Source organism: Crocodylus porosus, unplaced genomic scaffold (genome assembly GCF_001723895.1).
Source record: "Crocodylus porosus isolate Cpor-Errol unplaced genomic scaffold, CroPor_comp1, whole genome shotgun sequence".
Taxonomy (NCBI): domain Eukaryota; kingdom Metazoa; phylum Chordata; order Crocodylia; family Crocodylidae; genus Crocodylus; species Crocodylus porosus.
This window is the reverse complement of record NW_017728911.1, coordinates 25,384,099-25,411,931: the sequence shown is the minus strand read 5'-3', so window position 1 is coordinate 25,411,931 and position 27,833 is coordinate 25,384,099. Positions and strand designations below refer to the sequence as shown.

General features: G+C 45.9%; 1 protein-coding gene across 2 annotated transcripts in view; it reads right to left on the bottom strand.

Annotated features, from left to right (window-relative positions):
- The window catches only part of ADAMTSL3 (ADAMTS like 3), a 341,341-nt gene that overhangs the window by 134,206 nt on the left and 179,302 nt on the right, over nt 1-27,833 (bottom strand). For both annotated transcript variants that reach the window (XM_019533694.1, XM_019533695.1), the window contains exon 6: nt 2,640-2,766. In XM_019533694.1, the coding sequence (XP_019389239.1) occupies nt 2,640-2,766 (127 nt within the window). The remainder of the gene's footprint in view (nt 1-2,639; nt 2,767-27,833) is intronic.

Sequence of the window (27,833 nt, the reverse complement as noted above, 5' to 3'; positions counted from 1 at the left end):
ATACCTGCTTAAGCAGCGAGTTGTGGAGGGGAGTGAGGAGGGTGACACGGGGAAGTAAGGCAGACCCTGCTGTGCCTGCAAGTCACTGCTGGAGCTCCAGCCAGTGAGCAAAGGGGAGGGGCCTGCCCAGCCCAGAGAGCATGCTAGGATGCTGGGGGAATCTAATTCATCTTAAACCAGGAAGGGGTCTGAGACAGACATTGCATAAACCAGTTTCACCCAAATCAGTTGAGTCTGATACTACATTCAACCAGGTTTATCTCAAACCAGTTTCAGCTATTTTCAAACTGGTTTATGTGTACTCAATGTCTATTCTGTTACAGGTTTAAAACAGTTTTTGATCATGTAAACGAGTTTATGTGTAATGCCTAGGCCTGTGCAAGTTCGTAGTGATCTGACTCAGAGCTCCGGACTGGGTTTTTGCCTCAATCCGGCCAAAGCAGCTCCAAAGCTTCAGAGCAGCCTCGGAAATCTGGCCATAGGGTATAATGGGGAATCAATGAAATATCTGTAACTTTGTTGTTTTTTGTCTGATTTGGATTAAACATGCAGGGATGGTAGCCTCTGCTGAGAGCATGAAATCTGCCAAGTTTCAAGAAGACTGGTGCAGGGGTTTGGGGGGAACTGTACTCCAAATTCATGAAAGCCAAACTCATGTCATGGCTGTGTGTTACAACACAGGGGGGTCAAAACTGCAGGGGTGGCAGCTCTTACTGAGGCCACAAAGCCTGCCAAGTTTCAAGGAGATCAGTACAGGGGTATGGGGGGAACTGCACCTCAAGCTGCAGACAAGCAAAACTCATGCCATGGGTGATGCTGCATGTGTTCAGGCGCAGCGGGGTGACAGCTGCAGGGATGGTGGCCCTTGCTACGGCCACAACACCTGCCAGCTGTTGAGGAGATTGGTGCAGGGTGGTTCTGGGGCCTGCACCCCTAGCTGCTGACAGGCAAAACCGGTGCCAAGACGGTGTCTGTCTTGGGGCACTTGATTGTCTGTATTGATTCTTTCCTCTCCTTAGCCTGGTTTTGTAGGTGCTCACTGATGCTTGTTAAGCCGTTATGTAGTAGCTAGGTCCTGTGTATTGAGCTGGTCCCTGACTCACTCATGACTGACTGATTGGTAACTGGGAACACAGCAGCTCAGCAGCCAGGCCTGTAGCAGTGTCTCCCCTCCCCGCCCCAAGACAGAGACAGTCCCATAAGCACCCATGGCACGAGTTTTGCTTGTCCGCAGCTTGAGGTATAATTCCCCCCAAACCCCTGCACTGATCTTCTCGAAACTTTGCAGGCTTTAAGGCCTCCGTTTTCACCCTGCTGTGTTGTAATGCCTAGACGTGACTTGAGTTTTGCTTTCAAGAATTTGGGGTGCTATTTCCCCCCAGGCCCCTGCACCAATCTTCTTGATACTTGGGAGGCTTCATCCTCTCAGCAGAGTCTACCACCCCTGAAAAGTTTATCCAAATCAGACAGAAATCAACAAAGCTATAGATATTTTATTGTTTCCCCATAATACCCGATGGCCGGATCTCCGAGGCAGCTCTGAAGCGTTTCGGGAGCTCTGAACCACTTCGGGAAGCCTAACAAGGCCAGCGCTTCGACCCGGAGGTGCTGCTTCAGACCCCAAAGTGTCCAAAGCTTCTCTGGATCCGAAGCTCTGTCCAAAGAATCACACAGCCCCGGTAATGTCTGTGAGTCAATGAGTGCAGAAATGGTAGGGAGAAAATAGGCTCCAGAACACTAGTACTCCCACATTGTGAACAAGTGGGAAAAAAGAGGGTGGGAAGGGACAGAGAAGGGGCACTGTCAGGGTTAGAAACCAGGCTCTGTCCCCCTCCAGGCACTCACTGGCAGTGTTGGTTGGACAGGAGAACCAAAATAGGAGCTGTGGAGAAACAGCTAGTCAGAGGGGTGCCTTTAAGTCACAAGTCTTTCCTGGAACTCTGCCTGCAACAGCACACCCACCCTTTTACTTTGTTCTAGTCCAAAAGGCTTTATTCTTCCTGTCATTTAGTAATAATATTGAGATCAGTATTCCTATTTGCAGAACAATGTACAATACACAAGGAAGGCTAACAGAATCTGGCCCAAAATTGTACAAATTGTCTCAAATGTACAAAAATGAGCAGACTCATTGCCATTCCTAATTCTTCAAGACTTGTATGTTATGTACCATGGAAGTAGTTAACTTGCCTCTAACTTGCAATTGTCTTCAAAGCTTTAAAAAAATGAGCAGAGTTAACTTGAAAACCAGTCATTAAAATCACATGCCACACTTTCCATAGAACCATCCAGAAGATTTTTCCATGATTTAAAAATGTTGTCACAGTGTCACATATATTGCAATATGAGGATACCCTCTAATATAAGATGTATATCTTGATGGTTATTCCTGACAGAATAAATTGAGCTGCTCTGCAAAAAAAATGCATATCTCAAATTCTTTCCTAGCTATAGCCTAATGTGTGGTATCCCTCATGGAATTTCAATAGACTAATCTAGCACAGACTTTATAATAAGTAGCTTTGGATGACTGCAAACAAATATATAGCGAAAAGGTCAGACTCTTCAATACGTCTGTTAATACATAAGCAGAAAACACAGTCAAGGATAAATTAACATAGGATCAATTTGCAACCTACTTTTTTCTGGTGAAACATGTGCCTTAGCTTGTCCCCTCACAAGCCTGCAAGTTGAACCATCTCCTGCACAGATTCCACAGTTGTCTTCCTTGGCATTACTCCCAAGTTGTCGATCACAGCCTACTGCCTGCCAATATCAACACCATAGTCAGAAGGAGGGCAAAGCTGTAGTAGACATGCTCAGGTTTCTGGAATTTTATTTATTATGTTACCCTTTTGATTTTATTAGCTGCCTCATTCTTTTAAAACATAACTTGCCTTTCAAGATTAAGCTATATAAAATTGTTAAAATATCCTATCATTACCATGGTTTTTAATGAGGAACCCCAACCAACAAGTTAAGTTATCCAGGTATAAGAAATATGAAGGTTACTTTCTCATTACTTTCCTGAATGCATAAAGATAAGTGTTATTCTCAACAACAGACAACACAAAGGACAAATATTACTGTTAATTAATTTTGCCTTTCATCACCTGTTTCTGTCCTTCTCTTAGACTGAGGTTAAGTATTGAAACAACCAAAGCTAGATATTTAAAAACTCTGGCTTCAGCACTATTGCTATTAAACTCATGGAAGTTTACATAATCATAATATATTGGTCTTTCAAAGTTTAATCAAAAAGGCTGCACATATCTTTGTGGGGGGGAGGGTTATTAATTCCCTAATTCACATCAGCTATTTTAATTCAGAAAATATAAATGTTTTGGTTCCATTTTTAGTTTATTATTTGTGCGGCCTAATCTCTAAATTAAATGTTGTAGTACACACTATAAAAAATCCACAGTTAATCTCTGATAAAAGAGTTCAAATAAGCAAAGCATTAAATAGGTTATTTGAAAAAATAGCTACTAAAAACTTACCAAGCTATAAAGAAAACACTCTACATGCTTTTAAAAAAAAAAATTAGTTTTTCCATAAGAAATGTGAAGATGAAAAGGGAAAGCAGGGTAGAGATAAGAATACAATACTAAACATGCCTGTTTGCTAAAAAAAAAAAAAAAAAAAAAAAAAAAAAAAAAAAAAACCTTAGTCCCACATATTTTTTTACCAGCCATTTTGTGCCAAGACATTTGCAGGCAGTGCCAAATACTGAGCAATGTGTTAAGGACTAGCTTGCAGTTTTTAAGTGTGCTCAGACCAATCTGTCATCAAAAGCAAACAACACCTCTCTCTCCCTGCCAAGGAAAAGAAAAGAGGAAGAAAAAGAAGAAAAAAGAAGATACAGCTGATTTGTTATGAAAGTTCTTTGTGACCCAGCAGGGACAATCAGTGCAAACTCGACTAAAATTAGAGCTGAAACTAAAATATACTCCTCCTCTTAAATAAAAATGCATGGAAGGGGCAGGTTCAGCTGCCAAGATCTACTAAATCAGTGCTGTGCCAAAATCGACACATGCTCCACTTGGAGAGGTAGGTATGGTATCAGGATGTAACAGGCAGGGTAGGTCCTGCAACCTCTGAGTAAGTTCCACAGATGCAAAACTATGTGTTATTCATAGCCAAGCATGAGGAACTGGAATTCTCGAGTTTCCTTAGTAATGACAGTTGACAACAGATTTGCCACAGCATCCTTTCCTCCCTAGTTGCAATATTCTACAGTTTATGTGATTTGGAAGGAGTTAACATCTTTAGTGTTATTGTCTTTACTGTGATGCCGCTTTTTTGGGAAAGAGAGGGAGGGAGGGATGGAGATACCTGCAAAGCTCCCTAATTTCTACTGTTCTGACTGCATCTGCTATGCCATGCCATGCCAAGTCACACAGAAACGAAGTTACACATGGGTTAAGTATAACAGACGGTCCAAAAGCCTGAAGCTGAATCATTTCAATCTTCACAGGTTAGTCTAAGCTGTGTAGATTGAACTGATAAGCAAGTGAACAGACATTCACTTTTGATTCCAGAAATGCAGCCACATGCCTACAGTGACCTGGGCCAGAAGCCAGAGGGAACATGAGCATGCATCCCTGCTGGGCTGGAGCAGACAACTTGGGCCTAGGCTAGCCCACCCACCCTGTGGGGGGGGGTGTTCATGGAGCAGGTGCAAAGCATCCTGGGATGCTGGGGGACTGAAAGTTAACTTGAATCTGGAGGGGATCTGGGACAGAAGTTTAATAAACCAGTTTCACCTAAATCAGCCAAGTCTGATACTACAGCCATCCAGGTTTATCTTAAACTGGTTTCAGCAATTCTGAAAACAATTTATGTGCATGGAACTTCTGGGCTAAGTACAGACAGTCAAAAAGCCTGAGGCTGAATCAGTTCAATCTCTGTAGGTTTCCCCAAACTGCATAAATTGGAATGATGAAGAAGTGAACTGATGTGCACATTAAAATCTAGAAAGGGAGGCAGATGCCTGCAGAGACCCAGACCTGAAGCCAAAAGGCACTGAACCACACCTGCTGGCCACTGCTGAGGGCACCCAAATACAGTCAAGCAGGGCCCATCCCCGACTGGCTGCCCAGAACATGCCCCACAACCCCCAGCAGTCCCCCCCATGGGGGGTGGTTTCCCACCATCCCAGGGCCGACCTGGATCCCTGTGCCCCCGTGGGTGTTGCCCCACCCTGGGCAGAGTCCACTGAGCCCTGATGCTGGTGCAGAGGGGGGATTTCTTCTTCCCATCCCTCTGTATGGTCCCAATGAGGCAGGGGGATCCAGGCCAGCCCCAGGCTGGAGGGACTGTTCCCCACCACACACACCTGTGGAGGCTAAGCTAGTGCCAAACTGTGCTGAGGGGTGAGAAGGGGGAATTTCTCCTCTGCGTCAGCAGGAGGGCTTGGAGGATCCTGCCTGTGGTAGGGAAACCCCAACTGAGGCACAGGGATCTGGGGACTGTTCCCCGCCCACCCACCCCCACACCTATGGGGGCAGAGGTAGGCCACCACTAAACCATGCTGAGGGCTGGGAAAGGGGGAACTACCCATCTGGCAGCACTTGGAGGACCCTGTCTAGGGTGGGGGAACCTCCCACTGAGGCACAGGGATGTCCCTATGTGTGCTGATGCCCAGCACTGGCTCAGCCTCAGGCTGGAGGGAATGTTCCCCTCATATCTGTGAGGGAAGGGCTAAGCTGGTACCAGACCATGCTGAAGGGTGAGAAGGAGGAATTCTGCCTCGGGGAGCCCTACCAGGGCAGGGAAACCCCCACTGAGGCGTGAGGACCGAGGCCAACCCTGGGCTGGAGGAACTGCTCTGACACCTCTCACTTGTGCAACAATGACTGGTGCAGGGTTTGGGGGAAACCCTTGCACATCAAGAATTGGGGCTGGGGCCCTCTGTTCCCCTGTCTTACCCCCCTGCTCTTCTGGGCTGACAGGTACAGGAAGGACCAGGGCTGCAGAACAGGGGCTTTACTGCCTCAGTTCTGTGACAGCCTGGGGTTGCGGCCAGCCCTGTTTAGCTGGAGCAGACAGTGTGGGCCAAGGGCATCCCACTCAACTTTCATTAAGGAGTTTGCAGGAGGGGTGCAAACCATTCTGGGGTGCTGAGAGACTATAAGTTCATTTGAGTCAGGAGGGAATCTGGGACAGAAGTGCAATAGACCAGGTTAACTTAAATCAGTTAAGTTTAATACTACACCCCACCTTGGGAAACATGGGGAACAAGCAGGAGGAACTCACTGTCTGGATAGCTAGTACAAACCCAGACATAATAGGGCTCACAGAAACCTGGTGGGATTCATCCCATGACTGGGTGGTAAACAGTAGGGGCTACAGACTATACAGGTGGGATAGAATGGGGAGAAAAGGTTGGGATGTGGAGCTCTACATCAAAGAGCAATACACATCCTCAACTAACAGAATGGGGTCAGAGGAGGGGCAGGCTGAAGTGCTCTGGGTCAGAATACAAGGGGGTCATGTGGAAAGGGGCTTAACGGTGGTTATTTACTACAGACCACCCAACCAAGGAGAAGAGCTGGACCACGAATTCTCAGGTCAGCTTGCGGAGGCACTTAAGGCAAGGGATGTAGTTGTCATGCGCGATTTAAATTACCCGGACATCTGCTGGGAGGAGCAGTCAGCCAGGTCGGACCGCTCACAAAGGTTTCTTGCTGAGATACAGGACCTCCACTTAACCCAGGAGGTGCACAGTCCCACCAAAGGTAATGCCCTGCTGGACCTGGTCCTGGCCACAGGCAATGACCTGGTGAGGGGACTCCAGGTTCTTGACCACCTGGGCAACAGTGATCATCGCCTACTGGAATTCACTATTCAGTGCACGATATCAAGGGCCTGAAGCAAGGCAGTAGCCCTCGACTTCAAGAGGGCCAACTTTAATGAGTTGAGATTGGTAGGAGGGGCACTGGGGTCCTAGAGGGTAGGGGAACTGGGTGTCCAAGGTGAGTGGTCGTTCCTTAAGGAGACAATTCTCTGAGCCCAAGGGTTGACAGTCCCAATGAGTATCAAAGGGGGCAAGAGTGCTCAAAAGCCCCCCTGGCTCACCAAAGGCACTCAGGAACACCTAAGAGCCAAAAAGCAGGTGTACACCCAGTGGAAGGGAGGGGCTATCACCAAAGAGGACTATATCTCCATTGTTAGGGTCTATAGGGGGGCTGTTAGGAAAGCTAAGGCAAATATGGAACTAGGGCTAGCATCAAAGACAACAAAAAGTCCTTTTTTACATACATAGGGAGTATGAAGAAGGCACCGGGTAATGTGGGGCCCCTGCAGGATATGCTAGGCAATCTGGTGGTTGCATCAGAGGAAGAGCAGACCTTTTTAACAATTTCTTTGCGTCCATTTTTTTGTGCAGGGACTGGGACTCCCACACTGAGGTTCATGACGAACTCAGGAGAGACTCCACCAGGTCTAGAGTCAGGGAGGACCAAGTCAGAGAATTTCTGGAGGGGCTGGATGGGTTCAAATCAGCAGGTCCAGATGCTCTCCACCCCAGGGGTCTGAGGGAATTGGCAGGGGTTATCGTGGGGCCCCTGGCACAGCTTTACAAGCATTCACAGTGCTCTCACCAGGTGTCAGAAGACTGGAAGAAGGCCAATGTGGTCCCCATTTTCAAAAAAGGGAGGATCCAGGCAATTATAGGCCCGTTAGTCTTACTTCGATCCTGGGGAAGCTCTTTGAGAAAACTATCCAGCAGCACATCTGTGAAGAACCAGCAGGGGGGATGATGCTCAGGGGCAACCGGTATGGATTATTAGGGGCAGGTTGTGTCACACCAACCTGATTGCCTTCTACGATCAGGTCACAAAATCATTGGACGCAGGTGTCACAGTGGATGTAGTCTTTCTGGACTTCAGGAAGGCCTTTGACATGGTCTCCCACTCTACTCTCTTTAAAAAGATAGATAACTGTGGCACTGATGCCTACACAGTCAGATGGGTCGCAAACTGGCTGAGGGGTTGCACCCAGAGAGTGGTAGTGGACAGGTCATATTCGACCTGGAGGGATGTGGGCAGTGGAGTCCCCCAAAGTTTGGTCCTCGGGCCCACACTGTTCAATTTCTTTATTAGCAATTTGGACAAGGGGGTGAAAAGCACCCTGTTCAAATTCGCTGATGACACCAAGATTTGGGGCGAGGTGGGCATGCTAGAAGGGAGGGACAGGATACAACTGGACCTGGATACATTACAGGGTTAGGCAAATGATAATAGGATGGGATTCAATACTGACAAGCGCAGCATACCTATAGGCTGGGGAACTCCCTTGTCAAAAGCACAGTGGCTGAAAGAGTTCTTGGAATCGTTATCGATTCCAAAATGAACATGGGCCACCAATGTGAGGATGCGGTCAGTAAGGCTAACTGCACCTTATCATGCATCCACAGATGCATCACAAGGAGGACCAAGGAGGCAATCCTCCCCCTCTATGTGACACTGGTCAGGCCACAGTTGGAGTGCTGTGTCCAGTTCTGGATGCCACACTTTAAGAAGGATGTGGCCAGCATCAAGAGGGTCCAGAGAAGGGCCACTCGCATGATCTGGGGACAGCAGAGCAGGCCCTACGAGAAGAGGCTATGGGATCTAAACCTGTTCAGCCTTCACAAGAGAAGGCTAAGAGGGGACCTGGTGGCCATCTATAAACTTATCAAGGGGGACCAGCAGGGAATAGGAGAGACCCTGTTCCCCCGAGCACCTCCCAAAGTAACAAGGAATAACGGCCATAAGTTGTTTGACAGTAGGTCCAGGCTGGATAATAGAAGGCACTGTCAGGGCAGCTAGGATCTGGAACCAACTTCCAAGGGAACTGGTGCTGGCTCCTACCTTGGGGTCTTTAAGAGGAGGCTTGATAATTACCTAGCCTTGATACCTTAATTACCTTGATAATTCTCTCCTGCCCAGGGCAGGGGGTCAGACTTGATGATCTATTTAGGTCTCTTCTGATCCTACATCTATGAATCTATGAATCCATCTAGGTTTATCTTAAACTGGTTTTGGATGTTTTTAAACTGGTTTATGTGCACTGAACTTCTGTTCTGTTACAGATCTAAATCAGTTCCCATAAACATAAAACAATTGATGCTTAATGTCTATCCCTATCCCTGTTGAGTTACAATTTTGAATAATTTTCTGATCACTTATATTGGTTTATGTGTAATTTCTGTCCCTAGCCATAAGAACATAGATTATATTCCATGGGAAATATACCATGTAACTACCTTTCCCTTCTCTGCCTGCAGCCCCATAAACAAAGTATTTGTGATTTTGGTGATCTACATTGCTTGGAATGTGTGGCGCACATTTTTTCTGCATGGCTCCAAAGCAGAGAAAATGGAGTGCTTCCATTTCGTAGCTGAGAGACAGGCAATGCGGCACAATTTGTAAGTGGTAGGAATGAATCTAATGGTTTCAAGTAAGGAATCCCACTGGATAGCTAGATTCTACTCCTCCCAACCCATCCAATTGTGGGGACTGTAGCTAGCCAGATCCTGGGCGTTTGGGGAACACAATGACCCCCCTCACCACAAATCTGGAGAGAGTAATGAGTTTATTAAACATCCTGGGTAACAAGTGATATCTTGTAACAAGAGATTCTGGTCACTTGCTTAACTGTGGCCCCCTTAACTATCTAATTGTTGAGTAGCAACAGAATCAACATTAGCTGTTTCTGAATAATAAAGCGCATGTGAAAGATAATGTAGAAAGAATAATGAAGAAAGACGTGATAAGGAGAGAAAAGAGGAAAGGAAGCCTTGTGAAAAACAAAGGAGGACAGAGTAAGGAGGTGGAAGCTTGTCAATATGATACCCATGAATTTAGTGTTGTCCTGTTAAGAAAAAACGTCAAGCATTGTTTGAGCTTTGATATCCCCATCTCCTAAAGGATTATCAGCCTCATTTACATTTCAAAATGCAACTCTGGAATTAGAGAAAAAAGACAGAAAGATGCCAGAAATCTTTTCATACAGTTACTGGTCTAGAATCTGCCCTCATATAGTGGTATACAGTAGGGGTGTGCAAAATTTTGGTGGCCGTTTCGTTTAGTTTTGGATTCAGACATTTCGACAGCTGAAACACTGAATCTGAAATGAAATGCAAGGCTCTGAAACAGCTCTGACATTAAAAGGGCCATCCAAAATGTTTGGGAAATTTTGCAGGGCTTGCAGGAAAGGAGAAGCTAAAAGGGAGGGGGAGGATGGTGGGGAAGGACTGCTCTGATATTGACATGTGTAGCTGGCCAGTAACAATGATCTGTCCCTGAGGTCCCTTCCAATCTCAGTGCTCTGGGGGAGGGACAGAGAAGCACCATAAAAAGGCTATTTGTGAACTGCTGTATGCCATTTTGCAGCTGCATCTGTAAGTGTCTGGAGCAGCAGGAGAGAGCAGCATCTGTAAGCTTGGCTTGTAGCACCTTGCTACCAAGTTGTAGCCATTGCAATTAATCCTTTCCTATTTACCCTTGCCTACCCCTCCACAAAAATCCTGTTTGCTCTTCTGCCCCCTCCCTGCCCCTCAAGAAAAACCAGTGCTTTGCCTGGGGAAAAAAAGAAAACAGTGCACTCAATACACATACATGTATTACACACACACACACTCACAAAGACACACATTTTTTCCAGCACACGAAATATGAAGTGTGCTGGAAAGGCAGGTGCCAGGTCTTCTGACTGGGGAGGGAAAGCAGGCAGAGAGAGAGCTGTAAGTTTCCCCTCCTTCCCCCCAAACTTAGACGCAACCTCTTCCTTAGCACTAGTAGGGTTCTGGTGCTGGTGGCAGCAAGGAGGTGGGACCAGTGCCTGCATCTGCACCCCCTCCAATAACACCAGCCATAATAACCTCCAGCACCACCAGCATGACAAGCAGCACCACCATGACAGTCTCCTCCACCCCCATTTCAGTTCCCAGCCTGAGCTTTCCAGTGCCAGAAGAGAAGCTGGACCTGGAAGTAGGGGATCTGCCCTAACAAAAGAAATTGGGGACCAAGGAGGAATCTGAGTTTGCGCTCCACTCCTCTCCAAGTTGCCTTAGAGCCAGGTCTCCTTCCCCAGAAGGCAGTTCGGCGAAGGTTGAGGTAGAGGTTGTGGAGGCAAGCGGCTCAGCTGAGTCTGCTCCTCCTGTTGCTGTGCCTCTGCCTGCTGAGGAGGGGGATCAGGCAGGATCCACACCCACACCCAAAAAGCAAGGGGGTAGTGTGGTGTGGGATCATTTTGTGGTCATGGATGATCCAAGGTATGCTATCTGCCTACACTGCTGATGTAAGACCAGCCAGGGCAAGAAGGAGAAACTCTACAGCACCGCGGGGGATGCCAATGCATCTCCGTAGGCACCATCCCCTTGCCCTTGGCTCCTCTTCATCCTGGCACCAGTGGGAGCATGCCCAAAAGAAGTCCTCCTCTTGCTACAAAGCACCCGTCCCCTCAAAGCAGAGGCAGGCCACCCTGGAACAGTGGGGGAAAGGTGGCCACACAGGGGGGAACATTACAGAGGCGATCAAGATCACCCAGAGCACTGGGGAGATGCTTGTTCTGGATGGCCAGCCCTTCTCCCTAGGGTTCAGGCGGCTCATGGTGCTCATGGCCCCATCTGACTAAATGTCCACATGCAGCACCTTCAGCAGGATGGTGGTGCCCTCCCTGTATGAGGCATGCATGGAGTACTTGAGGGAGGAACTGCACAAGTGGCCTTACATTTCACTTCGGACACCAGGAGCAGCCAGGGTGGAGATCATGCCAGTCTCTCCCTGACAGGGCACTGGTGCCATCAGTCAGGCCATTGGGGGGGCTCTCCTTCAAGCTGAGGTGATGGATGAGTCCAACAACACAATGAAGATCATGGGGGCCATGAACCACATGGTGCAGGGGTGGTTCATTGGGCAGGGCGAGCTCACCCGCAGGTTCATGGTCACCAACAACACGGTTAACATGGTCAAGGGAGTCCATGATGTCAACTTTGTTGGCAACTGCTGTGTGGCACACAAGTTCCATCTTGCAGTCAGGGATGCCTTGGAGGGGGATGGGGCCACCAGTGATGGCACCGTCACAACCGTCCAGCTCATTTCAAAGTGCAGGAAGGTGGTGGGCTACTTCCACCATAGGTGATCCCCATAGTGAGGGAACTTGAAAACCAAATGGAGAAGTTCCAGGGGATCAATGTTCCTGGATGGGGCAAGTGACTGTCACCAGAGGTGCAGGCACTGGTGAAGCTGCTGAGGGAGGGCATCAATGGCTGGATCTGTTGCAGTCCAGTACGGTCCATGTGCTGGCAGCCATATATGACCCAAGGGTGAAGGGGAGCATGTGCACCAGCAAAACCCTGGATCACTGGATGGAGGTGCTGGTGAGCAGAGTCTGGGAGGCAGAAGGGCACAGGTGGGGGGATGTGGAAGAGGGGGATCCACTCTCCCCTGCCAGCATTCCCAGCAGCAGCCAGTCTCCTCCATGACAGGTGCTTCCAGTGTGGGCCAAGGGCATGGCTTCAATGGTGGGGTTCAGATGCATCAGACCCCAGCATTCGGCAGGTAACACCAAGGACTCAGTGGCTACCTATCTCAGCAAGGATGTGGAGCCATTCGACTGTGACCCATTGGCCAATTGGGCAACCCACAGCCAGATGTAGCAGGATCTGGCCATGGTTGCCCGGGAACCCCTGTCCTGTCCACCAACCAGTGTTCTGAGAAATAGGGTGTTTTACATTGCTGGGGATGTTGTGACCCCTCCCCCCCCCGAACCTCCTTGGATCCTGGTTTGGTAGAGCAGCTGGTGTTCCTGAAGGTGAACCTCCTGCTGCTGGGGTTCCCCAAGCTCCACTTGCAGAAAGAGTGAGTGCCACCCTCCTCACTCTATCCGCACCTATTCCTTTTTTTTTAAATCAAAAACATTTAACGCCCTGCTCTCAGAGCTGGAGGCGGCACTCACTGCATTGCCAGCCAGCAGGGAAGAATATGACCCTGCTGAGCTCCTGTGCCAGGATAAACTTGGAGGTATGGGCTAGGGCTATGGGGAAAGAGGAGACCCTGGGACCTGGACATGACCTAAAACTGCATCCTGCCAAGGTCAGGAGGCCTGGTGGGGCTGCCAAGGCATAGCAGCCCCAAGAAATGCCAGGACCGAGGATCTCCGTGCTGAAAGCGGGGTAGGAGGCACCTTATGAACTCCAGTCACCACATGCATGCACAGTACTGGCTGGGGAAAGCCCAGGCCTGTAAGATCTTTGAGAGGATTGAGGCTTACTGGCTGCAGTGGAGTTGTGAAGGTGAGAACAGGGGCTACCATCCCTGCAGTTTTCATCCCGCTGTGCCTTAACACACACAAAGTCATGCATGTCACAAGTTTTGCTTTTCAGCAACCTGAGGTGCAGTTTCCCAGAAACCCCTGCACCTATCTCCTTGAAACCTGGCAGGATTCATGGCCTCAGCAGGGCCTACCATGCCTGTAGTTTTCATGCTGCTGCACCTTAACATACACATGGCACGAGTTTTGCTTTGAACCATTTGAGGTGCAGTTTCCCAGAAACCCCTGCACTGATCTCCTTGAAAGTTGCCAGATTTCATGGCCTTAGAAGAGGCAAGTGTTCCAGCAAGTTTAATGCAAATCAGGCGAGAAATGACAAAGTTATAGGCAGTTTTGTGATTCCCCTTTATAGCCTATGACCGAAACATTGAAAAGCTGTTGAAATTCCAAAACAGCTCCGAAACAGATTCAGCCAAAATAAAATGGGACAGTGATTTGAAACACTGAAATGAATCACTGTCCCTCTGAAATGCCAAATCCGAAATGAAACACAACACAACCGTTTCGGACACCCCTACAAACACCAAAAAGAAACACTGTCCCTCCGAAACCAAAATTAAATGCAGGCAATTCACACAGCACCAGTATACAGCTCTCTTGAGACAAAAACTAGTACCAGTGACATCAATATTAGAATTCCACTGATTTCAAGGGATATGGATTCAGTGTACATAGCTAAAGGTAGAACTTAGGTCTACCTAAGAATTAGAAAGGTGAATGAAAATTAGAGGTCAAAATGGAAAGTTCAATCAGGCGCGATGTGTAAGGGGTGCACACAGGTGCAAGTGCACCCCATGAGCATGGTGGTACACCCCCTACAGAAAGGCACCCCCCATTACCAACACTGCCAGCAGCATCCGCGAGTAGTCAGCGATCCCCACTGGCCGCTGACACCACCAACCCATGGTCAGCGCTCACTAGCTCCCCTCACCCCACCACTGTTTCCCCCAGTCGCCGGTGGCCTGCATCATTCATGGGCTCAATAGTATTCCTACATATGTCAATGGGAAATTTACCATTTTAAAGGAAGTCAAAATCATGACAGAAAAACAATCAAAGAGGAAACAGAAATGAACTGCAACAACTGAGTATTTATGATCACAGGATATTTCCTTCCAATATGTGACATGTCACACAACAATTTAGGTATATTTGGCAAACATTTTTTTCTGGGTGGCCCTTTAACTAAATCAAGGAATTTTCCTTACCATTCCTCATCTACGTATACACAAAATTTGTCACAGGAAAGGCAGTTCCCAATATGAAAACAAGGGGCAAGAAAAAAAAGCAACTTACAAATGTCTCTACTTTACTCCCTCATATCCCTTACACTTTTGATTTCCTCATTGACCTCAACTTTAGAAACAAAACTTGTTAATTCTTAATCAAAGTCATACAGGTTCTGAAAAGGCCTGTGGGGACCAGCTAGTATTCACTTCGGATCTGGATTCAGCCAATTCAGGGGACAGTGATTGAATTCGGTGATTCGAACCACAGTCCCAAATCAATTTGGCTGAATCTAATTCAGAGATTTGGTGCTGTCAAATCTCCAAATCACCCAAGCCCATCCCCTGCCCACTCTCCCAGCCTGGCAATGACTGCCCTGCTAGCTCCAGCTCGCCACACTTCGAAGAAGAAAATAACCCCAACTCACTGGGTGCTGCCAGGAGTGTGGGGGGGTGATCCCCGCTACCCCCCCCCCACTGCCCCATGCTGCATGGGGGCTCTATATGAGCCCTCTTATCTCCCCTTTGCTACCCCAGCCCCCCCGCCATGGCTGCCCCACTTGGCCCAGCTCCAGCCATTTAAGGAAAAATAACCCCCCTACTTACTAGTTCCAAGTCCAGTTCCAGCTCCCTGCAGCAGCCAGCAGGGACTACCCAAATCATCAAAGCTCTCTGAATCTTTTCCAAAGATTTGGTCACCGAATTGGGCTGAATCTCCTCTGAATCGAATCATCCAAAGCTTCACACAGCCCTAGTTCTGAACAGTTATTTTGTTTTCATTTGTTTGTTTTTCTAATATGGGTGCTGTTAAGTTTACTACAAAGGTAACTACTTAAATGGAGGTGACTTTAATAAGACTCAAAATAGCTACAGAGAAATACATTAACATAAGAAATTATTCTTTCCTGCAACCAGAAAGTGCTTTGATGCATGACCTGAAAAGAGGCACAATGTTTTAAGCAGTGTACCATAAGCAGTGTACCATATCTCAAGTGTAGGAAACCCTTGCTATTCGTGAATTCCAGATTTGCAGATTCAGATATTTACAGGAGAGGGCAGAGCTGGGAGGCAGGTGGAGAGTGTGCACCAGAGACGGGGAGGGAGGCGGCAGCAGCGACATCTTCTCCCCTGAAGGCAGTCACAGCAGTGCTTGGAGCAGCCATGACGGTGCTCAGGGGGAAGAAGTCAGTCCCCAGGCACTGTGGGGGAGCCCTGCGAACAATGGCAGGGTGAACAAGGGGTGGCTGTGGGGTCTGACGGGGAGCCCCATCACTATTCGTGGACTCTCTGAAATGTATTGCCCGTGAATGGCAAGGGTCTCCTGTATAGAGGACAAAGGCTTCCAATATGGCCCATGTGCCAGAAAGGGACACCGTATATTTAGGCAGGCAACACATATATAATGCTCCAGAGACAGAAAATTGTGTATGTTCTTGACAGGAATGATAGTTCATTGCTAGGGGCACTGTTCAGGGACATAGGAAAGTAGGGCTGAAAGGGACCATATAAGGTCATCTAGTCTAGCCTGCTACTCAAGCCAGCATCATCCCTGACTATCCCAGCCGAGTCCAGTGTCTGCCTAAGCCAGTAGTTCTCAAACTTTTTAGATTCAAGGCACCCCTTGGAATGTGATTATTCTAAGCTTTCCCTTGTTTTCTCACTATGGAAAAATAATAAAACAATTCTTCTCTTGCAAAAAACTCAGAAAGACCATAACAGGTCAAAATATTCTTTGACACAATGGATTCCTACTTGAAATCTCTGGGTACATATTTGCACACCTAACAGTGCTATTATTCAGTGGCACCCCACAGTACCCTTAAATGTATCTTGGGGCATTCCAGGGTGCTTTGGCATCCTGGTTGAGAATGACTGGTCTAAGCTGCTCTTGAAAATCTCTAGGGATGGAGATTCCACACCTTTTCTAGGTAGTCTGTTTCAATGCCTGATCACCCTTTCTGTCAGTTCTTCCTAGTCACCAATCTAAATTTGCTGTGCAGCAGTTTGAAGCCAAACAACAATCTGCTCAGGCTTGTGTGTTTTGGAGGAAGTTAATAGCTTTGGTATTATTCCATTAACTGTTACACTACTTGGATACCCTGTTTCAATGATGTGTTCCAGGAGAGGCTTCCCATCACTCTGGGCAACTAACAACCCCTCTGGACTTCGTGCGATGTTAAGGAGTGCTGCTATGAATAAATGCCCTGACCACTCACTCCCATCAACACACTTGGGCATCTCACTTGGTGATGAAAAACTGTAATGCAGCCAGAACTACAGCAGTGCTGAACACATGCCAGTAAACATGCCCAAGGCAGAGAACCAGAGGGTATTAACGCTTGACATGTTTGAAGGCCAAACAGTGGTTGCTTTATGTATTATTTGGAACTTGACTCGCATGGTGCAGGAGATAGCAAGGCAGGGAAGGGCATATTTTCTTGGCAGCAGTCCCCAGAACAGCTGGTGTGACAGTGTAGACATGTCCTCTGTCCATCAGTCCTCATCTGTATAAGGGGGATAATAGCATTTCCCTCTCTCAAAGGTGTTTTCATAAATAAATGCATTAAACAACATAAAAGAAACTACAGTGATGGGGGCCTTGTAAGTACCTTAGATATGCTGCCTTCCCTTAGGACAGCAAACAGCAAATCTGTAAATCAGATCTTTAGCATGCTTGTAGTTCTCCAAATGCTCCTCCTACTTTGGGGCATCTAAGCATAGCACTACTGCATGGAGGAAAATTATTAAGACTAATATAGACATCATCTCTCCCCAGATTCAACGGATACTTTCCCTTTATATGCAGTAATCATATTTTCTGAGAGTTAAAAATAAGTTTGCTTATTTATAAATAAACTTCCAAAGCCCAGGTTAAGTTGTGCATCAAGTGCACTTGACATACTGTGATCAAGGAGCTTTATTATTATAATTAATTTAAAATGCTGTACTATCTGAGGTACTTGATCCTGCAAGCCCTAGGGGGGTCAGCAAGCTAAGGACTTGCTGGATCATCCCCTTAAAATCCACCATAATAATAAACCCCCAGTGAAATGGTGGGCATTCATAGCATTAGTAGGGACCTACTCAAGTCACAATTTTGCAGATTTCACAGTCCTCGTGGCTGCTGTGGCCCAGACACACAGCCCACAGGGGTGTCCACTAGCATGAAAGGGAGCAGCAAAGATGGCGGACACCCCATCCCTTGTAGCTGATTGGCTGAGAGGGGTAGGGCTGCATGATGGAGAGCCCGCTTAGCCAATCAGCAATGAGGGGTGGGGTTGCAAGATGGACAGCTCTCTTGGCCAATCAGTGGTGAAGGGCAGAGCCACCAGGCCCCACTCAGTCAGTCAGGGATGGGAGTAGGTCCCTAAGCATTAGACACTATGAAAATAAATGGTTACTGCATATAACAATATATACAAATACACACACAACTGTGCAGATACAAGTCAGCACCGTGTTCAGCACTGGATGCAATGACAGAGTATCAGCCCTACAAGAACACAAAGGATGAGTGATTCTTGTAATATTATGGCTTGTCTTTTAACAATACACAAACACTACAGAAATAAAGAGCTAGTTGTTATGCAGAGGATCTGAATCCCGGAAAGCCTTTATAGTTTCCTTGACAACAAGGGTGGGTGGCCAGGCTTCCTGCAATAACAGGTTGCTCTCCAACGAATTAAAGCACACTTTGTCATCTGCTTCAGGAGGTGGCATTTCTGTTAGTCATTAAAAATACCTATACCAAACAATGATTGGGTGCATGGTCTAGTGAAGAAACTATCAAAATAGTCCTGCTGGTTTCAATGGGACTACTCGCAAGTTTGCAGTTAAGCAGACTCTTACCCATGCTGAACTGCAGCCCTTGTGAGCAAACCATACCAAAAGAATTCACTGTTTTCCAGATCTAAGTACCTAGCATTAGTCCCTATTATCCATATTTCAACACCTCCACAGAATAGTTTAATTTTTAGAAGTGCTGGGCACAAAAGTCAATGGAATGTGCAAAGTGCTCAGCACCTTTGAAAATCCAACCACTTTTCTACGTAGGGAAGCTCAACACAGATTTTGGAGCCTCACTTTGAAAACCCAGGTTTGAACATGTTGGCCAAGAGCTTTATCTGAAAAATGGTCAAAATCAAGGGTTTGGGGAAAGCATTCACAACAAAAGAATGTAGTTTTATGTAACATTTTTGTTTCAGGGGAGAAAGGGTCAGGTCCAACACTGTATGATGAATTGCCTTCCTCAGCTCCACGCTCCACTTCAGCCAGCCAGAAAGGTCTGAAGATCTTAATGATTAAGGCATTTGTTAGGGTTAATCTACCCCATATTGCTGGCTATTTATAGAGGAAAGCGATCAACTATAAATATTATAGGCAGATTGGGAGAACATCTGCAGACTTTTAGGGCATAGTCAGAAATAATTATATTAGGTGATTTTTAACATAAACTGCATAAATGAAACAAGTGACAATATAAACTATGTAATGGAAGAATTGGGATCATGTTAAGTTATAAAAGAACCAACATGGCATAATTCTAAACAAAATTACCAAAATATAATAATTAGGTTGCAAAAATATTCTTCCAAGCACATTAACTATGCGTACTGTTACATATTCAGACAAAATCAGTAATCAATATATAGCAAAATATAATGTAACTGAAAATGTAAAATAATGTAGGGTTTAGGTATACATGCAATCCTTTTTTACAGTATTTGCATTGATTGGACACCTGTAACTTTTGACAGGCTGCAATTATTTTCAGAAACTCTTGTAACAAGGGAACATTTTAGAACAAGACCCAAATAAATTATTTGATTTTCGTTCTCTTCTAAAGAAACCTTCCCCCCCTCCCCCGAAAATATGTAAGGGACCGATCCTGTGTGTGCAGAAACAAGCAGAATGGCATACTCATAGTTAATAGAGCCAATATGTTAATCAGCTTTTAACAAAATGTATGAACTAAATATTACTGTGTTTCTGTTATTAGGAAAGATACAACCACCTATACAAAATTATCTATGGCATTATAGAAAATAGTTCAATCAAATTCAGGAAGGCACAGGAAGGTATAAAATACAATACTACAAATGCAAGGTAAACGTGAAATTGTTATTGATATATTAGAGCTCGCTACAGAACTCCATAAATATTTTGTGAATGTGACTCCAGAAAGCACTCAGAAGTTTCCACAGCTGTTTCTGTGGTTCTTATTCCCCCTAGTTTGGTTTCAGCTGAGTAATTAGGTTTAAATGAAAAACATGAATATATAGCCAATGCTGATTTCTGAAGGTTAGCACACAATCTGCCAACTTTGAGAATCTTCATTTCTTAAACAGATGCTTAGATTGAACTATAATGAGAAATGGACAGGACTGAGAAGCAACGGGAGAAACAATAAGGTCTTGCTCCTACATGGAGAATGGTGCAGGTGTCTCCCTGAGCCCATGCACAGCCTGGTATCAGTCAGTGAGGCTCCCAGATGGAACTAGAGCATGCTTCCACAGAGCTCAGGGCAAGATCAGGTCCCATGGCTCCAGCCTTTGCATTCTGAAGTGTCAGAGCTGCAATGTTTCAATATGTTTAACTCTGTTGTTGGCCTCCATCTTTTAACTAGGCTAACCTCCATTCACACATACACATTTTACTTGAAAACAAGTTTATGAAATAACGTACTTGTTTCAGGGAGTGCATTTGTTGGGGTAAAGCACTCATGGGACACTGAAGACTGATCACCTTCCTATACATCCAGACAGTGGTGGTTAGTAGGGCTGTGCGAAGCTTTGGGTGCTGATTTGATTCGGACTCCTGGAGCAGCCTCGGCACTTCGGGGAGCTTGTACAGAGCCCCCCACATGGCGTGGGGCAGTGGGGATTGCTCCCTGCCAGGCAGGAACTGATCAGCCTGGGGTTTGGGGTTTTTTTTTCCTTAACGGGTCAAGCTGTGGCAGGTGGGAAGGCCATGGTGGGGGCTGGGACAGCAGGGAGGGGTTGGGGGGCTTGTGCAGAACCCCCCATGCAGTGTGGGGCAGTGGGAGGCAGCGGGGCTGCTCCCCCCCAACCCAGCAGCACTAAGTGAGTTGGGGCTTTTTTTTTCAAAGTGCTGGGAGCTGAGGTGAGCTGGGCAGCCATTGCTGGGAGAATGGGCAGGAGATGGGCCGGACCTGGGTGATCCAGAGATTCGGCAGCAGCCAAATCTCCGAATCAGATTCAGCGGAATTGATTCAGGATAGTGATTCGAATCACTGAATTGAATCACTGTCCCCTGAATTGGCTGAATCTGAATTCAAAGCGAATACTAGCCGCTTCGCATAGGCCTAGAAGTTAGCAACGTTGCTAGAACTTCTAGAATTGCTTGCCGGATATGTATGGCAAACCATTCAATGCCTTCTAAAATCCAATATACTCTGCATATGCAACTTGGAGTGTTTGTTTGCCATGCTAATTCTGAATGGTGCACAGATGCTTCAGTTCATGCAAAATGCTGTTAAGAAAATACGACTGATTAACAGTGACCAGGGAACCAGCAAACAGGGGCTGCAAATAGGGTAAGCAGTTTGCAGGCAGTTTTCTGTGAGGAACAGGAGGAAGGGGAAGAGAAGCCAAGCACCAGACACCAGATCCTGCCCAGGGAAGGTAAGTGATCCAGAGCTGCCTGTGCCTTTGGTTTGTTAAGTGTTTGTTTGGTGGGCTGTTTGTGTTTGGGGTGTGTGCTCTGAGAAGCTGGAAGTGTTGCTGGTTGAGTGAGTGCTGATTGCTGAGTGATTGCTGCCTGGGCCTGACAGAAGCCCTAGCAAAGTTGTGTGAAGGACTGAGACAATTGCCACCAAGAAAAACAAATGGGTGGTGGTGGTTGGAGACTCCCTTCTGGAGAGAAGGGAGCCATTGGCCAACCTGACCTGCTGTCTTGGGAAGTCTGCGGCTTGCCTGAAGCCCAGATCCAAGATATCACTGAAGGATTACCAAAACTCATCCAGTCCTCTGACTACTACTCCATGCTGCTCATCCATGTGGGCACCCATGATAATGCCAGGGGAAACCCTGAGAAGATCAAACATGAATACAGGGCTCTGGGTGCAAGGGTGAGGGGGCCAGGAGCTCAGTTTGTGTTCTGTTCGATCCTTCCAGTCAACAGAAAGGGCCCAGGCAGGAGCAGGTGCATCCTGCAGATCAACACCTGGCTACACAGGTGGTATTGCTAGTAGGGCTTTGGCTTTTTTGACCATGGGATATCATTCCAAGAAGAAGGATTGCTGGGAAGTGATGGGATTCACCTGACAAAGAGAGGGAAGAGCATCTTTGTAGGCAGGCTCACTAACCTCGTGAGGAGGGCTTTAAAATAGCTTTGCCAGGGGATGGAGACCAAATTCCTGAGGTAAGTGGGGAAGCAGAAGACCTGAAGAAAGAGCAATCAGGAGGAAGCAACAGGGGAAGTGTTCTCATACTTCCTGAGAGATCAGGACAATCAGCCAGTTACCTTAGGTGCCTGTACACAAATGAATGGAGCCTGGAAAACAATCAGGAAGAACCAGAAGTCCTTGCACAGTCATGGAACTATGATGTGATCGGAATAACAGAGACTTGGTGGGAGCTTGCATGACAGGAGCACTGTCATGGATGGGTTCAAACTGTTCAGGAAGGACAAGCAGGGGAGAAAAGAAGGAGGAACTGCACTTTATGTATAAGAGCCATATTATTGCTCAGAGATCCAGTATGAAACTGGAGATAGGCCTGTTGAAAGTCTCTAGGTAAGGTTAGAGGGGACAATAACAACGGTGATGTTGTAGTGGGTGTCTGCTCACCCCAGCCTCATCCACCTCTTCTACCAAACCAGGAGGAAGTGGTGGATGAGGCTTTCTTCAATCCGCTACTGGAAGTTTCCCGATTACCGGCCCTGGTTCTCACGGGGAACTTCAGTCACCTTGACATCTGCTGAGAGGACAATACAGCAGTGCACAGGAAGTCCAGGAAGTTTTTGAAGAATGCTGGGGACAACTTCCTGGTGCAAGTGCTGAAGCAGCCAACTAGGGGTCATGCTCTTCTTGATGGGCTGTCACAAACAGGGAAGAATCGACTGTAAGGTGGATAGAAAACTGGCTGGAGCATCAGGCTCAGATGGTAGTAATCAACGGCTCAATGTCTAGTCGGCAGCCGGTATCAAGTGGAGTGCCCCAAGTCAGTTCCGGGGTCAATTTTGTTCAATGTCTTTGTCAACTACCTGTAAGCTGACAAAGTGCGCCCTCAGCAAGTTTACAGATGACACCAAGCTTGGGGAGTAGTAAATACACTGGAGGTAGGGCTAGGATTCAGAGTGACCAAATTGGAGGACTGGACCAAAAGGAATGTCATAAGGTTCAACAAGGACAAATGCAAAGTCCTGCACTTAGGACAAAACAGTCTCATGCACCAATACACGCTGGGAACTGACTGCCTGGGCAGCAGCTGTGCAGAAAAGGACCTGGGGGTTACAGTAGACAATAAGCTGAATATGAGCCAACAGAGTGTCCTTGTTGCCAAGAAGGCTAATGGCATCCTGGGCTACATAGGTAGGTGCATTGCCAGCAGGTCAAGGGAAGAGATTATTCCCCTCTGTTCAGCACTGGTGAGGCCACAGCTGGCCTAATTTTCTATGATTGCAACAAAGACAAATACTGGTGAAGATGCAGTGAAATTCTTCCAGAAAATCATTCTATGGGATGATCTTGGTTTTACTGATAAATTTAACTTGACTTGCAGCAGAAACACCAGATTTAGGCTGATCAGAAATCAGGTTATAAAGTGTAAATAGTTCGTGATTCCCCTCTACAAGACCTCCACACAAGAACTCTGTGGAAAGCATGCATATTACTTCTGAGCATAAGCCAACCTCTAACTTTTAATTCTAGACTTTCCCTGGTGGCATCTAGTTTACCAATTTCTAGTGCAGGACTTTATTTTAAAGGCTCTCCCTATGACATCAAGCACTGGCTACCCGTGGTAAATGAATGCCATAGCAGCTGGACCATCACCCTAGTCCAGGATAGCAAATTCCATGTGAAGGAGATGAGAAAAAAATTCCTGATCCTGTGAATTAAGATGAAAACACTGCTAAGTAAAATAGAAGCATATAACAAAAGTCAATGAGCACCGTGCAAGATAAAACACTTAAAACAATCTCTAGTAGAAATCTCTCCTTCAAATGCTGGACAGACTGGGAAGGGCCATATGATTCTTTCAGCATTTGATAGTAAAAGAAAAGGAGAGATCCTTAAGTCTTACTCAGACAAATTTCTGCTTAAGTTCATTGGAGTTTGCCTGAGTAAGACTGATTAAATTTTCTGGGACTCTCACAGAAAAATACATTTTCAATAAACAAACAAAAAAGTATATCAGACTCAATTTTAAACAAAATCTGTATTTCAAATTTATGCTTATGCGTCCTCTTGTGTGACAGCTCCTTTTCCATAAATGACAGCTGCCTTATGTATTTTCTCCTACTTTATTGTCTTACTACAAAATCATGAAACAGACAGATGTTCAGGATTTTGGCATCTATGCAACAAATAGTGAATTTTAAATATGGCCATGGGAATTCCGTTTTATTATCGTATAAACACGAGCATAAAATCTATCATGGGAAATTTATGCCGGATCTTATTCTAATATTTCCCATGCATCTTTGCCCTGTTGTAAGTTGTAGAGTCTATCATTCAAAATGTGTCTCTTTACTCACAGCTGACCCATATTCAACCTCTTCACTTTGTGATGGGACCAGCTGATATATTTTTTTATCCATGTAGAAATAAGCTGTCTTGAAAAGTATGGAAAATTTTCACTTTGCTTCTTCCTCAGCTGAGGAATAGCAATTCAGTCTCAAGTAAAAAGATGGACAGTTAACAAGACCTACCCACAAATACAAAATATCTAACAACTTCCCTGCATTGCTCACAGCAGATCCCTTCCACTGATGGCCCTAGTTTCTGGCATTCTTCTCAATGGAGGTTTAACTTGGTTTGAGCTACAAGTTTTCTTCTTAACACCATGGTTTGGCATGCAGACATCAACACCCTCCAGGGCACGTGTGGACTGCAAAATGAAAATGTGAATGTAGCAAGTTCTACTACAGGGATGATAAACTTGTGGCACAGACACCATATGTGGGATGGCAGCTTCTGTGTGTGGCACACAGCAGACTGGGGAGAGAACAGGCAGCACACTGGCAAATAAGGAAGGGAGCAGAAAGCAGAGCAAATGATCAGGTCAGGAGCACAGGACAAGAAGCAGAAAACAGAGAAGCAGCTTAGTCAGGGAGCATAGCACAGGGAGTAGAAAAGTCAGCAGTAGACTGGGTAGGGGAAAGATGACTGGAGTAGCATTCAAGGAGAGAGCAGGACTAATTTATGGTCCACCTGCCAAAAGGCTGGCTCTCGCTATTCTAGTGTAATCTGGCTGCCACAGGTAACAGCAGAAATGAACTGGTACGTGACAACACCCAGAGTGCAAGCCTTTAAGGACCCCGGGTAAATACTTTGGTTGCTAGTACATGCTGTAGTTTACGAGTATGGAGCAAGGAAGCAGGGGCCAGGGGGAAAAGTGAATGAGGGAATGCAAATGTGACCTTTGAAGCTTTGGGAACAGGAGTGTAAAGTAAACTAAAATAATGGTACAATCTACTGCCCAAATTCCCTAGTCATTAATACAAAGGAAGAATAGTTAAGCAATAAAGAAACCAGAAGGAAAAAAAAATACAATGCATGAAATTCACTGCATACTCCTTGTTGGCGGTGGTAGTGGTGATCCCTCACAGTCAAGAATGATCACTCCCACGGGTCAAGTAAAGGGTTGTAGATGAGTCTGTTGATGGCTAAGAAGGCCAATCCTAGAGCTGCAGACTCTGGCACATGCCAAAGATGGTGGTTAAAGGAAGAGTCGGATTGCGGATTTCTCGGTCTTGTTTCCTTTCCTTCCATTTTTGTTGCTTTTCTATCTCTAGGGTTACATGGTTTTCCTCAAATAAGATGTGCCTCCTCTCACAAGATGTTGCCATGTAGCTCTGCCCCAGGCTAGTTTTTCCCAATTTGTGGTGTCAGTGCCACACTTCTTCACATTTGCCTTGAGGGTGTCTTTTGTGCTTGGCCGAGTTGGGAATATAGCAGTTGTTTTGGTATACGTACATCAGACATGCACACACAATGCCTTGTCCACGGCAACTGATGTTGAATAATCACTTCCATACTGGTGGTGTTAGCATCAGTGAGGACTCTGGCATTTGTGCAACAATCCTCTGACTTTATGCTAACAATCTTCTGGAGGTAGCACTGGTGATGGCAGTCCAGGTTTTTCAGGTGGTCCCTGTAATTCGGACAAGCTTCACAGATATAGAAAAGAGTTGGGATTACTACAGCCTTATGTAGTAAGAACTTTGTTCAACTCCCGATGTTGTGATCACTCAACACATGATGATTCAGTCTTTCAAAGGCAAAGCTGACGCGTTGGATCCCATACTGAATCTCCTCATCAATGTTGGTCTTCTTTGAGAGATGGCTGCTGAGGTATGCAAAGCGTTCAACATTTTCTAGCTCCTGTCTGTCAATGAGGATCTTTTGGGGGTGGGGGGGAGGGTTGTTGATTGGCCTGGAGCAACCTAGTGAAGCATCTGTTTTTCCAATGTTAAGGGTCAGTTCCAGGCTCTGGTATGCTTGTGAGAAGCAGTTAAGGGCCATTTGCAGGTCCTCCTCAGCATTTGCCATGATAGCCCAATCGTTAGCATACTGAAGTTCCACAGTTGAGGCTGAAGTAACTCTGGTTTTGGCATGAAGGTGGGAGAGATTGAAACAGCTCCCATCCATCCTTTACTTGATGCTGATGCCACATGACAGATGGTCATGGATGAGCATCTTGATGACCGCAAGAAAGATGGAAAATAACATTGATGCAATCATGCATCCCTGTTTGTTGCTAATAGCAGAGCCACTGCATAGGATGGAGGCAGTCATCTGGTCATGAAGGAGTATTAAGATTGTGACAAATTTCCCTGGGCAGCCAAAGTTCAATAAGATCTTCCATAGAGCCCCATGGTTCACAGGGTCAAAAGTTTTGGTCAGATCAATAAAGGCCATATACAGTTCCTGGTGTTGTTCTCAGCATTTTTTCCTGGATCTGCTGGGCCACAAAATAGTGTCCATGGTGCCTCTTGATAGTCTGAAGCCATACTGAGACTTGGGAAGGATTTCTGCAGCAAGAGGGAGCAATTGATTCAGCAGAATTCAAGCAAGGATTTTCCCGGCAATGGAGAGGAGGGCATACCTGGATAGTTTCCACAGTCAGACTTATCTCATTTTTAAAAATGGTGACAACATTGGCATTCCTTACTACTGGGGTCCTAAAAAGATTTCCCACTTATTTTTGCAAAATGTTCATATCTAATGGCAAGAAGCTAACAAATATTTTTTTTAGTTCTGTAAATCCACTGCCATCAAGTAAAACAAGGTATTTCAGAACAATGCAATTCCTATTACAGATTATCATAGTATCAGGGCCAGTTTGAGATTAAGCACCACACAGCAGTGGAGCAATTGCCCCTTCCCACACAGTCTGATTTTAAAAAAATATACAAAATTGGCCACAAAAATCCCACTGAATTGGATAGTGGTATGTATATGTATGTACGTCTAATCTGATTACTCTATCACCCACTTAATAACTGCATTTGTCCAAAGCTGCCTTGATACTGGACTTAGATAATTCTGGCACCTGAGGGATTCTTAAGCTATTGATTCATAATTAAGTATGTATAAAACTTTAGCAAATGAATTGTTCTATTGAAAGCCATGCCTGACCACATGCCTAAATACCTTGCTAAATTGGGATTTAAAGCCACAGCTATGGAGAGCTGACAAAACCAAAGCAAAATAAAACTTACAGAGTTCTAGAAGTCCCTTAGATAAGAAAATAATATGGATACGAGAAATTAAAGATCAGAGGGAATATGGCATATGGCAGTTTTATAAAGAGGGGATAAAGTAGAATGAAGTAAAAGTCTTTACAGCATTAGCAACAGTAGTATGGGACATTTTAAAAATCTTGAAAAAGATTGTGGATAGTAGCAGAAATAAAATAATAATAGACACAAGATATAAATAAGGACTTCAAAAAGATATCTGCAAATTTCTTAAACACCGTGGTTCAAAATAAAGAGGGGCTCAGGAGGGCTAAGCTCCCCCATAAGAGATGAGAGCCCCACAAAAGACCCTCCCCCATCCTCCAATAAGAGATGAGAGCCCCTAGCCCACTGTGTCTT